Here is a 13,783-nt window from a genome sequence, read left to right on the forward strand (position 1 = left end):
AATATTTTATTGAAATAAAATATACTCTTTATTAAAACTAGTTCTTAACTATAAGAGTACTGGTAGTGGAATTGCCTTTCCCTAAGGTTGGTCGCTCCACTTCACTTCCGTAATGATAATGAGTATTACATGTTCCTCCTCACAAATTGTCCTCAGCATCACAGAGTACACTTAATTAAGGAACAAATCACTCTTTCTTGGTTTTTTAGGACGCTCAATTCTGGCTGGAGGAACTTGCATACCCTATAACTTAATTAAAATGTAATCTTATTTTTTTCATAATCTAAGTTTCAACTACTTACAGTTAATAGTTAGTTTTAATTACATTTACTAATGCGATTTCACATCCACACATATCGCCTCATATTTGATCTGCATCTGATATGCATACACAAAGTCATGAAACAGGACCAGACCACTGCTGCACCTCGACATCGACGTCATGGAGGTGGTGACACTACAGATGAGTGAAGGTCTACCTACATAACTACTGTACCAGTGGCGTAGCTAGGATATTTGCTGCCCGGTGTGGCTTAAGGGATTTGATGCCTCTTTCCTGATGATGAGTTCTAAAAAAAAAAAACAAAGTGACCGTCGACATTGATGCCCCTTTCCTGTTGATGAGTTCTAAAAAAAAAAAACAAAGTGACCGTCGACTTTGATGCCCGGTGCGGCTTAGAGACTTGATGCCCTTTAAAATAATCTAAGGTCTAAAAAACAAAGAAAAAACAAACTTATCGTCGACTTTATGCCCCTTTTCCTTTTGATGCCCGGTGCGACCGCACCGCTCGCACCCCCCTAGCTACGCCACTGTACTGTACTATTCTAAAGTACCGATTAAACAAATACAATTCAAATTCTAAATAATGTTCTTTATTGAAATAGACTAGCACTTTTGAATCGTCGAATGAACATAAAAACAAAAAGCTACCACCGGTTCGGAAGGCAGTTCTGCTGAGAAGAGCCGGCAAGAAACTCAACAGTTGCTCTTTTCAAAGTCAATGGTACAATGTATTACATTAGTTGGCAGCTATCCTGCATTACATTCAATAGACATTATTCCATACATGTTTATCCTCTAAATATTATTGAACAGTGTAATAAGCTTTACTTGTCAGAACTTTTTTTACAAATACTTTAAATTTTGGTAGTGGCGAACTTAGAATACACTGCGGAATTTTATTATATACACGTATGCTCAGACCCATAAAGGATTTATTAACTTTTTGGAGGCGAAAACTTGGCGTAACAAGCTTATCTTTATTTCTCGTTCGTATCGTATGATTGTCACTATGTTTACTATGACAATGTATATTTTATCGGACAAAAAGAATATTATAATATATGAATTGTGAAGCGACTGTAATAATACCTGCATTTGAAAACATCTCGCAGAGAATCTCCCATTCTTAGTTTATAAATATATCTCATGGCTCTTTTTTGGAGAATAAATATTGAATTTATATCTGAAGCACTGCTCCATAACAGCATTCCCTAAGATAAAATACTAAGAAAATAGCTATGGTAGACAGAGAAAATTGCATAAATATTGGGGTATATTTAGTCACTCTGTTAGTGGAGTTTATACTCTGGTCTACATAAATATTTAACAGAGATAAAGGAATATTCTATAAATAATTACTTAAAACACATAAAACTAAAGTGTCTCAAAAAATCGTTCGCCAAATCAATGGATGTGTAGTGAGTGAGTGTACTGTAGGTTTAGCTAATGGTTAAATATCCAAAAGTAACACACACACACACACACACATGTTTAGTAATTATTAAAGTGCAAGCTGTAGGTAGACTTTCAATGATGAAACGTTGATTGTATTATATATAGATATAGTGCAATGCCATATAGGTACACTGGGCAAGTGGGCATACGAACAGGCAACAGGCAATAAGGCATACATATTGTGTAGTCTACCAGACTACTAAACTCCGTCCCCTAAGTAGGTCGGTAGGGGCGCTCTCGTGTGCAATCGTACTACCCCGTACTAACCAGGCCATCTCATCTGTCATGGCAGCATGACAGTCGACAGTCGACAGTCGATGATGGCATATTACAAAACATTTTAAAACTGATTGTTAAAAGAGTTGTACAAAAATATATTTAAATTAGTATCGTTCCTGACATTTCTCGCTGAACAACTGAAATGGCAATAAATGTCAGACGTCGAAGCGGTGACCCGTCCGTCGCGGACGTCAATATCGATTCCCACGCGGAGGCCACCCTATATTTAGTCAATTAACGTGGACAGGGCAGCCCCGGGCGCAGGCGCGGCGCGGGGCGGGGGCGCGTGCGCGCGGCACCAGCGCGGACCTGCTCTCCAGCGACGGCGTGCGGCGCTGCACCTCGCCTGCACCAGCGCGCACGACCAGAGCGGCCGCCCACCACGCCCAGCACCCTCGGCCGGCCACTGCGCGTAGTGCTGCCGACTGCGTATTCGAGTATGTATGGTGACCCAGTGACCCAGCGCGCCCCCGTGCCGCGTGCCCCGCGCCGCGCTGCGAGTCATGTCACTCGCTGTCACTTTCAGAGTGTAATGTGTGTGCTTTTTAAAACGCTTATGTGAACTAGCTCTTTATACATAAAACGATTAAATGTTTCAATAGTAACACATACCTACTATAATACTGTACATATGTCATCTTTATGTATGTACATTTTACCGTCAATTTTAATTGTGTTTTCGTACGTAGGGAACAACTTACCGTATGTTAACATAATCCTATGATAAAACTATAATTAATTAATATAAATAAATCAGTTATATAATAAAAAATATACAAATACGTGATGTGTTTGTGCAGGAAAAGAGTAAGATTAAATATTTTGGACATTTCGTATATGTTTTTAAAATAAAAAGTAGTCTTTTGTTAAGCGGCGGTGTATTTTAAGAAGTAGGTAATTGAACAAGTTGAAATAAATAATTCGAAAAGTTAAAAAAAATAATCGATAGTATACCTAAAAAAATATTAGGACTATGAACACACGTGTGTGGACTGGTGTTCCTCAAGAAGCACTTATAACCGTTCGTTTGAATTATTAACTTTTCTCGTCATATGTAAACTAACGTTACAAAATGATGCTTTGCTAGGTGTGGCAAATAATGACATCATCAGTCGGATAAAGCGAGCCCAGCGCAAGCCGAGCGTGGCGGCGGCGGCGGGCGCATGGCGGCCAGCGGCGCCGAGCGCCGGCCGCGCCGCGGGCCCGCGCCTATCGCTTCTTTTGATCACGACGTTTCGGACGAGGTAGCTTTATTTAAAACTAGCGGACGCGCGCAGCTTCGCCTGCGTATTGCTTAGGGGTCAATTCTAAAAAACCATGAAACACGTGTTCAATGAAATATTTTTAAGAGTCAATTTCAAATTTTATAAAAATCTAGTAAAGTAAAGTAAGTAAAATCTAGTAAAGTAAAGTAAGTAAAGTAAAAATCTAGTAAAGTAAGTAAAGTTTATATGGAAAAATCTTTAAATCGCCACACGATTTAAAGATTTTTCCATATAAACTTTCAATCCCTTATTTACACCCCTAGGGGATGAATTAAAATAAATCACGAAACATGTGTTCAATGAAATATTTTTAAGAGTCTAAGTTTCAAATTTTATAAAAATCGGTGGCGATTTAAAGATTTTTCCATACGAACTTTCAACCCCTTATTTGCACCCCTAAGGGATGAATTAAAATAAACTACGAAACATGTGTGCAATGAAATATTTTTAAGAGGCTAAGTTTCGATTTTTATAAAAATCGGTGGCGATTTAAAGATTTTTCCATACTGACTTTCAACCCCTTATTTGCACCCCTAGAGGGAGAATTCTAGAAAACGATGAAACACGTGTTCAATTAAATACTTTTAAAAATCTAAATTTCAAATTTTATAAAAATCGGTGCCCATTTAATTTTTTTTCCATACAAACTTTGAACCCTTATTTCACCCCTTTAGAGTTAACATTTTTTTAAATCCCTTCTTAGTGGATGTCCAGATTACGAAAGTAAACTTTTGTCCAAATTTAACGTTTCTACGCACAGCGGTTACGGCTGTGCGTGCGTCTTACCTCAGTCAGTGAGGACAAGTCCTTTTATATATATAGATTAGTAACATCGTAAATATCTTATAAAGATTTTCGTCCGTGAATAATTCAAAAATATTTTGTTTTTTACAGTCTAGCCCCGAAAATAAGCAAGCTCTTCGTTTGCCCGAGATTCGTGAAGATCCAGCTACTTCAAGTACGAGTATAGCTGCATCAACATCAGCCTGTGGTGATAGTTTAGCACCGCCCGAGCAAAGGGCTCGGTCCCATTCTTCGCCAGCAGTTCATTCCACCGTGGCCGTTCCTACTACGTCGGGTCTTCAGACGCCAGCTGCTCCTCGCATTGACATTTCGCGGGCATCTAGTTCTAGTCATCAGGACTCACGAGATAGTTCTCCCGAACTGGCACTTTTCGCGGGTGGAGGTGGAAGCGAGGACGCTCGAACTCGCCTTGAACTTGGTTTCCGAGAAGACGGTACAGCTGATTTGCGGTCGTCAACTGAAGAACTTGCCTTTTTAGAAGGCGCTCCTGGAGGGGGAGATGTCCGCGCTCCACCTTCTGTTCCGCCTTCTCGTCGTCATTCCCGAAAGGATAGTCAAAGTTCTGAAGCAGCCCTTCTCGCTGTTTCTGGTCGTACCAGCCGTATATCTAGTGTGGGATCTCAATGCTCTGCACATTCAGCACTATCCGGCTTCAGTCACGCCAGTCGAATATCAAGACTTTCTGTAGTATCAGGGACGTCACGTTCTCCTTCACCGCACAAAATGTTACTTGAAACTTCATTTTGTGGGCCAAAACCAATAGAGACAGATCCGGAGATTTGTACGGCGGCAGTTGAAGAGAGATTACTTGAAATTGCAAAATTAACGGAAGGAACTGGTGCGATACTTCCTGATGGACAAATCATTACAGTGCCTCAGCCAGTACCTCTTCCTTCAGCTCTGCCGACATTAGTCGACGCTCGTGATCATAGAGAAATACGAACAGAAGTAACTGTTGAAAATACGCGACCAGCCAGCGCACCTCGCCTTACATCCCCAAATGCCCCCACTAGTACACATTTGCCAATCCCCGCACCTTCAACTAGCTCATTGGATGATGACAAGCGATTAAAAGAAACAAGAAATCGAGCAAAAGTAGAAGAACGCCGAGCTAGATCGAGAGAACGACGTGACCCAGTGCAACCAGAAGTATATCACCGTGGAAATCGTTCGAAAGATATTATTAGAATAAGACTTAAACCTGACGTCGAATACGAAGACGATGAAGAAGATGAAAGTGAACGTACTTTAATAAGCGGAGAACCAGCGCGCAAACCTATCACTTTGGAATTAAACGACCGGCCTGCACGACCGGTTGATCCAGTCAGTCCACGATTAACACCGAGACAATTAAGAGACAGTCGAACTCCTTCCCCTAGTGGCGTACCTGTTTCAAGAAAATCTTCATTTTGTTCTCTTTTTAAATCTCGTGAAACTATAGCATCACCAGATTCACCATCTGATGTATTAAGAAGAAAAAAAAGTCTTAATGAAGGTCGATCACGAAGTAAAAGCCGAGATCGTTCTACAACACCCACCAGTGCTGGGAAAATGAAGGGCTCCGTTCTTTCACTTTTTAAAACTCCGAGGAAAAGTGGTGCTTCTCCATCTCCAGGTTCTCGTGATGCTTCGCCTGTAGTGCAATCACAACGGCAATTTCCACAAACTCCAGTTGATCGTTCAAGAGGAGAAAAACTTAAGTATTACGAAGATTCTAAAGATGGTATTATACACATACCTCTACACACTCCACCTGATGAATTAAACTCTAAGCAATCAAGTAGTGAAAAAGCCGCCCCTCTCCGGGAAATCATTCGGCCATCCTCAGCTCCACAGCCAAAAGCTGTCTTAGATCGTTCAGCTGTTACGTCATCGTCTACACCTGCACCTTTTGCCAAATCAACACAACGTACAGTGTTACCTGACGGAAGTATCATTATTCCATTACACTCTCCTACAGAAAAGACTGCTAATGTAGAATTAAAATCTATTGTTGATTTAACAAATGAACCAGTGAATCCCTCGAAGAAACCAATTAAAGAAGATTCACCTGAAAAAAATAAAAGCAATATTGCAGAGTGTGGTTTAATTGACTCAGTACCTATGGAAACATGCCTTCCTGGTGAAAATATTAACTTGTCTAATGTTACTGATCGCCCCAGACGAAAAGAACGCCTTATATTCACAACTCATGTGGGTAGCAGAGAACAAGTGTTTAGCACACAATTTAGTATAACAAAAACTCCAAGCGTAACAAGCGAGATATCCGAGTCAATACCCAGTTTTCCGGAGAGCGAAGAAGTTCGATCCATAATGAATCCTCCGCAGGCAGACCCATGTTCATTAAGTTGTGAAATTGGGCAAAATGAAGAACCTGTTTTTGATGAAGAAATGATTGGTGAAATTGGAAACGATCGTGACTCCCGAGAAATAAGCATTAGTCCGCCAATGGATAGACGTGATTCCTCTGAATCAGATGCGAGCTCTGAAGCCGCCCCCACTCACGGTGGTAGTGACGCAGAACGTCGTGGACTCGTGGTGCAGGAATCATTTGAGGAACTTCCCTACGTACCGACAACTCTTCCTTTGGAACGGTCTCTCGCTCTACCGATGGTGCCGGTCCGAGATCGGGGAGGTGTGCATGTCGCTGGAGTGCAACGACCGCGCGTGAATCGTAGTGCAGGCGGCGCGTTGGGTGCATTGACCCCTCCGTCCGTGCCAACTCCAAGTGCTGTATCCACGGAGCTCAGCGGTGAGCGCCTACACATCCGTCTCCCACGCAGGGCTCGTACTACTTCGACTGCATCGGCCTCGGCGGCACCAACGCCACCGCCACGAGGAGAACGCGCTAGGTCACGTAGCGGGGGCGACGGTAAGTCTACTAGGTTACAAAACTCTTTATTATACAAAAAACAAAAGTACATTTACCCAGATATAAAGGTGGTGTGCAAAGGCGACGTTACTTAAGATTAACTGCAAGAGATCACTTACAACTTACTTTTGAACATTCAATAATAATACATAATTATTTTTTTATTTATACTCATACCTCTCTATCTCGCGCTATCACGCATAGATTACTAAACTTTACATTAATATAGCTTATACATCAGAATAAAACAGGCTACAATTTATGAAAAGATTTCGTATAATTTATATATAAGTAAGCTTCAGCACACAACAATAAGCTTCAGCGGTCGGCCGGTTAGTTTAGAACACTAAAATACCAGTGGCGTAGCTAGGGTATTTGCTGCCCGGTGCGGCTTAGGGGACTTGATGCCCCTTTCCTGATGATGAGTTCTAAAAAAAAAACAAAGTGACCGTCGACTTTGATGCCCCTTTCCTGTTGATGCCCGGTGCGGCTTAGAGGACTTGATGCCCTTTAAATGGTCTAAGGTCTAAAAAAACAAAAACAAACTAATCGTCGACTTTGATGCCCCTTTTCCTATTGATGCCCGGTGCGACCGCACCGCTCGCCCCCCCTAGCTACGCCACTGTAAAATACAAACTAACAATTTTAAAATTTGTGTCTTTCTGTTTATCAAGGCTAATCTCCGGAATAGTTGAATCAATTATTATAGGACTTTCACTGCCCTGTAGAAGAGATTCTGAAGCAACAACATTTTTAGGACAGATTTACACTAAGATTTTTCTATTAACTAAGACGATGACAATTTTTGCAAGAAAAATCAAACTAAAATCGAAATAACGAAGCTAAAATAAGCAGCAAATTTACCTTAAACACACTTAAATAATATTAAATAAAAAGAAGCGGGTGAAGCCGCGCGGGGGCCCCTAGTCGACAATATATACAGGGTGTCCCAGGAGCCAACGATAAAACGAAACCAGGTGATAGACCAAGTCGTGACAGTTATGAGAAAAATATAAAAAAAAATCTTTGTCATGTATTTTTCATATTATATTGATTTTAAAAAATATCGCAAAAACCGACACCCTGTGATGGTTTTTCACGTCCCTGGACTACAAATATTACTCTTTCTTCATTTTTTTTTCTGTAATGTAATCATGAGTAACCCTTCTGTGAATTACAGTTTAAGATTTAAACATACCTGCATCAGTTTTCAATAAAATGTGGTGTTTTTGCCAAACATTAAATTCAAAATATTTACTACACCCAACTTTAACCGACTGTACTATAAAAAAAATGTACAACACTGTTTTTGCAAGTAACTTTAAAAGTTGGCGCATTTAATCTGGATTCCGAAATGGTACGACACTTGCTGGATTACTTCTTTGTTGAAGAGAGAAAAATCGAAATACACGATAATCGGGATGACGTTCAGCTTTTTGGTATATTTTCCGATACATTCTAGCTGCAGCATTGCGTTACATAACCATTCTCCATGAATGAAATGCATATTGGCAACGTGTCAAAGACCGAGTATATCGCCTGCGAGACCCCGGACTCGAGCACTGTCCTTATAAGTCCTGGGTCCCCATCCCCTAAGTTGGAAAAGTTCAGGTACCTTGGATCCGTCATGCACGAGTCTGAAGGCATCGATCACGATCTCTATAAGACGGATAAGAGTTTGGACGGTATCCTGCGATCACAGACCACACCAGTCACCTCCCTAAACTAAACACTTAGCCCAGGCAACGCTTATCCGACTTAGGGGCTGGCCCAGGACTTATAAGAACAGTGCTCGAGTCCGGGCTCTCGCAGGCCATATACTCAGTCTTTGACACGTTGCCAATATGCATTTCATTCATGGAGAATGGTTATGTAACGCAAATGCTGCAGCTAGAATGTATCGGAAAAGATACCAAAAAGCTGAACGTCATCCCGATTATCGTGTATTTCGATTTTTCTCTCTTCAACAAAGAAGTAATCCAGCAAGTGTCGTACCATTTCGGAATCCAGATTTAATGCGCCAACTTTTAAAGTTACTTGCCAAAACAGTGTAGTACATTTTTTTTTATAGTACAGTCGGTTAAAGTTGGGTGTAGTAAATATTTTGAATTTAATGTTTGGCAAAAACACCACATTTTATTGAAAACTGATGCAGGTATGTTTAAATCTTAAACTGTAATTCACAGAAGGGTTACTCATGATTACATTACAGAAAAAAAAAATGAAGAAAGAGTAATATTTGTAGTCCAGGGACGTGAAAAACCATCACAGGGTGTCGGTTTTTGCGATATTTTTTAAAATCAATATAATATGAAAAATACATGACAAAGATTTTTTTTTATATTTTTCTCATAACTGTCACGACTTGGTCTATCACCTGGTTTCGTTTTATCGTTGGCTCCTGGGACACCCTGTATATATATATACTAGCGGCCCGCTCGCGGTTTCACCGGCGTGAACTATGTTATTATTAATTTCTGTCTCCATGACTACGTACTAGTGACGTTATGCAAAATTTAAGACTCCTAGCATTTGTAGTAACGAAGTTTCATACAAACTTTCGACCCCAAAAACAACCCCTTAGAAGTCCAATATTGCAAATTCCCGTCTTAGCGAGCACGTCCTATAAGTAATTCCTATGCAAAATTTCAGATTCCTATAACTTGTAGTTTCTGAGATTTCGTGATGAGTGAGTGACCTTTCGATTTTATATACATATATATAGATATATAAAATTCTCATCTTCTATAGGTCAGTGAAAGTCCTATAGCAATTGATTCAACTGTTCCGGAGATTACACAAGACAAACAGAAAGACAAACAGACAGACGTAAATTTGGAAATTGTTTGTATTTTAATGTACAAACAGAAAAGAAAATAAAAATCCTAAATTTGCATGAGCCTTATTTATGAGACGTAGGTGCTTACTATAATTGGTATATTCGATACTCATCCCCTAAGGGGTTGTTTTTGGGGTTGATTTTTGTATGCAACTTCATTACTATAAGTGGTAGAAGTTAAAAAATTTGCTTGGGCGTTATTTATAGGACGTAGGTATGCTCACTCAGACGAATTTTTGCGATATTCGACCCCTAAGGGGTTGTTTTTGGAGTTTGATAATTAGTATGAAACTTCGTTACTACAAGGGCTAGGAGTCTCAAATTTTGTACAGGGCTATGATTTTTAGGACCTAGACTCTAATTAAAATCACCTAAGACAGAGATTTAGCTAAATTTGATCCTTGGGGGTTCTTTTTTTGGGTTGATAGTAGATATGAAACTTCGTTATTACTCAAGGGTTAGTACGCAGCTTTGGAGGATGCAGCCTATATGTATTCAGAGCGGAAACCGTCGACAGAGAACCTGATGCTGCATCCAGTAAGAAAGCTGGCGATCCACTGGCATAAATTATCGGGAAGTCGGTAAGATGGAAACTTTTCAAAGAGCGCCCCGTGCCCCACTCGATGGAAGGCCCTCGCTATATCAAAAGTAACTGCCAGGCCACCTCCTTCAATAGTTCCAGCCCAACAGTGTGTTAGATAAACTGAAAGATCACCGGTTAACCTACCATGGCGGAAGCCATATTGACTGTCAATGATAAACCGGTGATCCTCCAAATAAATTAAGAGCTGGCTGTTTAATATGCTCTCCATCACTTTAGAGAGCAGAGAGGAGAGAAAAGAAAGAAATTGTTTTATTAGCATTAAGAATGTTAATAAGTTAAACAAAAGGGATAAAAACTGCCCGGAAATATATGTTTACTTTGCTTTCGCTGTAATAATTGTGAGTTATAAATAAACAAAAACAACAAGTAAAAACTTCACAAGATACTACATAATTTATAACAGTTATGTTAAAAGAAATATTTTTTCAAAAAGTCACAAAAATTATTATCCCGTGTAGATCATGGCGAGGCCGCGGGTGTGTCGCTATTAGTTAATAATTTCCTTTGTTTAAATTTAGTCTGTATGTAGTTCATTTCGATTAAGGCATGTTAATTTTCTGACACCTCAGCATCGGGCATGGAGGCTCGCAATAAAGCGGAATGGATCGATTTCTCAGAAGTGCCAGAGCGTCGCAAGCTGCCAAAGAGAATCCAAACCCTCCCGGCCACGGCCCGCGACTCGGTCGTGTTCAGCTACGTGCCGCCGGAGCGCTGCCGGTGCGAGTGCCACGCGCACGACGCGCACGCGCACGACGCGCATGCGCACGACGCGCCGCGCGACGACGAGCTGCCGCTGCTGCAGGAGCACGCGCGCCGGCTCGCGCTCAGCTCGTCCTCGCTGGAATACGACGAGGAGGGCGGCCGCGTGCAGGTCAACGTGCACATCGCGCCCTTCACCGGCGACCTCGATCTGCGCCACAACCACACTGATGCGGTGAGTGCTCTCGTTAATAATGAGAAACTATAAACATTTTATTTTTAGCCACGCGTTGTATCCCGCACATAGCAGGGTAGGTAGGGAACCTACCGCACTGGGATCTCGACCTATTATGACACTCGGTTTCCAATAAGCGTGGTGTGGAGTGGCAGAACTCAACGCCGCGCTTCGAAAATATGAAATATTTAATTTTCTCGAAGAAATCGAAACCACAACTTGTCGCGTTTACAGTCATCAGTTTGTGCATACGTACATACCTACATGTTAGTGACCAGAGTCGTTGTGGTGGTTCCAGACGCGGCCGCACTGACGGGCCCCGCCGAGCGCCCGCACCGCCGGACGCTGCTCGCTGGGCCCTCTCTCTCTCTCTCTCTACGAGTTTAAACTTTTCTAGGATATATTCCTCCCTGATGTCCGATGACTGGAGGCGAGATGTTATCATTTTTGAGATGTAAATTTACCCTTTAGCTATATAACAAATTTATAGTATCGTTTATAATTCCTACTAAGAATCTGTCGTTGATTCCTTACATGCATTTTTTGATGTTTATTGAATCGATCGAGTATTGTAACATAGTGTCGCGCTTCAACACCACCCACTGCGACTCGTTCTTATTGTCTTATTGTCAAGTCTAATATAATTGTTATTGAATTATTATAATTATTGTTATATCGTGTGCGTGGAATTTTAATTACTTAGTTGAATTGCTCAATCGCCACTCGCCAGAGCTCCTCCGCGTCCTTGTAATAGCACCTATGCTACTCTACTCTACGTAGCTCTGTCTGTCTGGTCTCTCTACAGACAGAAATTAAATAGTTTAAGCGTAGAATATAAAGTACTTGCAGAATTGCTGATTGATATACATATGTTGACGTTGGACCACTCGCAGCTAACAATGTACCCGAGGTCAGAGTCTCGGGTGCAGGTGCAGGCAGGTGCAGGTGCTGTCTGTCGGCACAGGCCGGTGTCTATATGAACCTGTGCCCACTCACAAGTGTATCGGTGGTTGGCCAGTGAGTGGCACCCGTAAGCAACCAAAGAGCTAAACGGGAAAAAAAGAAAAAATATCAATGTGATTTAAATTGTCATTATATTTTCCTTAGCTTTAGTTTTAGTTCGGTACTTACGAGTGCAAGTGTATGTAACATTTGATGTATGCGTGGCTCAAGCTGAGTTTTGCATTTCAAGAAAATAACTTTTAAAAACAAAGTCTATTATTACAAATAATTAAAAAATCCAACATAAAAACATTACAACCTAACGTTGCATCCTCATTATTTTTTCAGATGAGTTACTATGTCGTTTGAGTTAATAATGAATCTCTCCGTTCTATCAGTTCTGTCCTCAGCGGCTGCTTGGTACATACTTAAACATGTTTGCATTCTTACACTCACAGTGAGGTATCCTATATCTTATAAAACAAAGTCGCTTTTCGTGTCTGTCTGTTGTTTCTAACTCTTCTTCTTCTAAACCACCCAACGGATTTTTATGCGGTTTTCACCATTAGGTCGAGTATTTTCCGTAGAAGGTTTATATATAGTTTATTATTTATACATTCTTATGTAAATTAACATAAATACGATAAATGTGTCTAAAGTCCTACCCGTTGAGACACTTTCGCGCATGCGCTGCTTTAATGGTAAGTACTACATGAAAAAAATGTACTGGAGTATTGTTCCTCTTAATAAGATCTACAAAAAAGTCCGCGAGAGCATATTTTTATCTTTTAAGGATAACGTGTAGTGATCATATTTCTGTCTAAAAATAGTAATATCAATATATTTTTTATTGTGAGGGATATTTTTCCATAATGGTATTAATCCTTATCCTTTAAAATACTTTATTAATTTTCTACCTTAAACGAAGATAAAATTTGCTGTTTACACTATTTCGAAATTGCGAATAGTTTTAGAGAAAAACGCATTTAATTGTTGACACATCACGCCGTTGACTCATCAGCTGTGCCGATTTAAGTTTTACTTATCCCTTACTCTCAGCATATAAATATGTATGTTAGTTACGTTGGCCATTTAATGTAGATCAAAACTGTCTTTTACTGTTTTTTCATTTTAATAAGTACTTTAGAAGTTGTTAAAATACTAAAACATCCTTGCTGCGAAACGGCTCGCCACTCGCCATGCGTCCGCCGCGTCGCCTGCCTCACACGCATCGGTGGTTCAGTGGTAGAATGCTCGCCTGCCACGCGGGCGGCCCGGGTTTGATTCCTGGCCGATGCATTCTCTTTAATTTTCCTCACAGGCAGCCACGTAGTGCTTGCTTTTCATCAGGGACAGAATAACCTCTTCAGCATTAACCACAAGCTCGAAAAAAAAACCCGCCTGACTTTATAGCAACGAAGATTTAGATGCGTTTGCACGTATTGGATAATTCGAGTTAAATGTATTATTTCAGCGCGATATATTTGGTTTCATATTTTTTGTAGT

General features: G+C 40.7%; 1 protein-coding gene across 4 annotated transcripts; it reads left to right on the forward strand.

Annotated features, from left to right (window-relative positions):
- Positions 1 to 2,315: 2,315 nt before the first annotated feature.
- On the forward strand, positions 2,316 to 12,015 carry LOC146530600 (uncharacterized). 4 transcript variants are annotated; one of them, XM_085198984.1, is made up of 5 exons: positions 2,316 to 2,454; positions 3,105 to 3,261; positions 4,177 to 6,958; positions 10,971 to 11,335; positions 11,634 to 12,015. In XM_085198984.1, exons 2-5 carry the CDS (start codon positions 3,181 to 3,183, stop codon positions 11,646 to 11,648), a joined length of 3,243 nt encoding a protein of 1,080 aa, XP_085055110.1. In that variant the 5' UTR covers positions 2,316 to 2,454; positions 3,105 to 3,180; the 3' UTR covers positions 11,649 to 12,015. The 4 variants fall into 4 exon arrangements, with proteins under 4 accessions (XP_085055110.1, XP_085055114.1, XP_085055111.1 ...); XM_085198988.1 differs by having other exon boundaries at positions 11,019 to 11,335; XM_085198985.1 differs by having other exon boundaries at positions 2,335 to 2,551.
- Positions 12,016 to 13,783: the final 1,768 nt, after the last annotated feature.

The sequence above is a fragment of the Heliconius melpomene genome, chromosome 16 (genome assembly GCF_056956725.1).
Source record: "Heliconius melpomene rosina isolate 202511_hmr_F chromosome 16, ASM5695672v1, whole genome shotgun sequence".
Lineage (NCBI taxonomy): Eukaryota > Metazoa > Arthropoda > Insecta > Lepidoptera > Nymphalidae > Heliconius > Heliconius melpomene.

Bases quoted from the DNA above. Each gene is read 5' to 3' on its own strand.
- LOC146530600 (XM_085198984.1), top strand. From the start codon at position 3,181: ATGGCGGCCAGCGGCGCCGAGCGCCGGCCGCGCCGCGGGCCCGCGCCT. The intron at 3,262-4,176 runs GTAGCTTTATTT...TGTTTTTTACAG, and splicing joins ATCACGACGTTTCGGACGAG to TCTAGCCCCGAAAATAAGCA. The intron at 6,959-10,970 runs GTAAGTCTACTA...CTGACACCTCAG, and splicing joins GTCACGTAGCGGGGGCGACG to CATCGGGCATGGAGGCTCGC.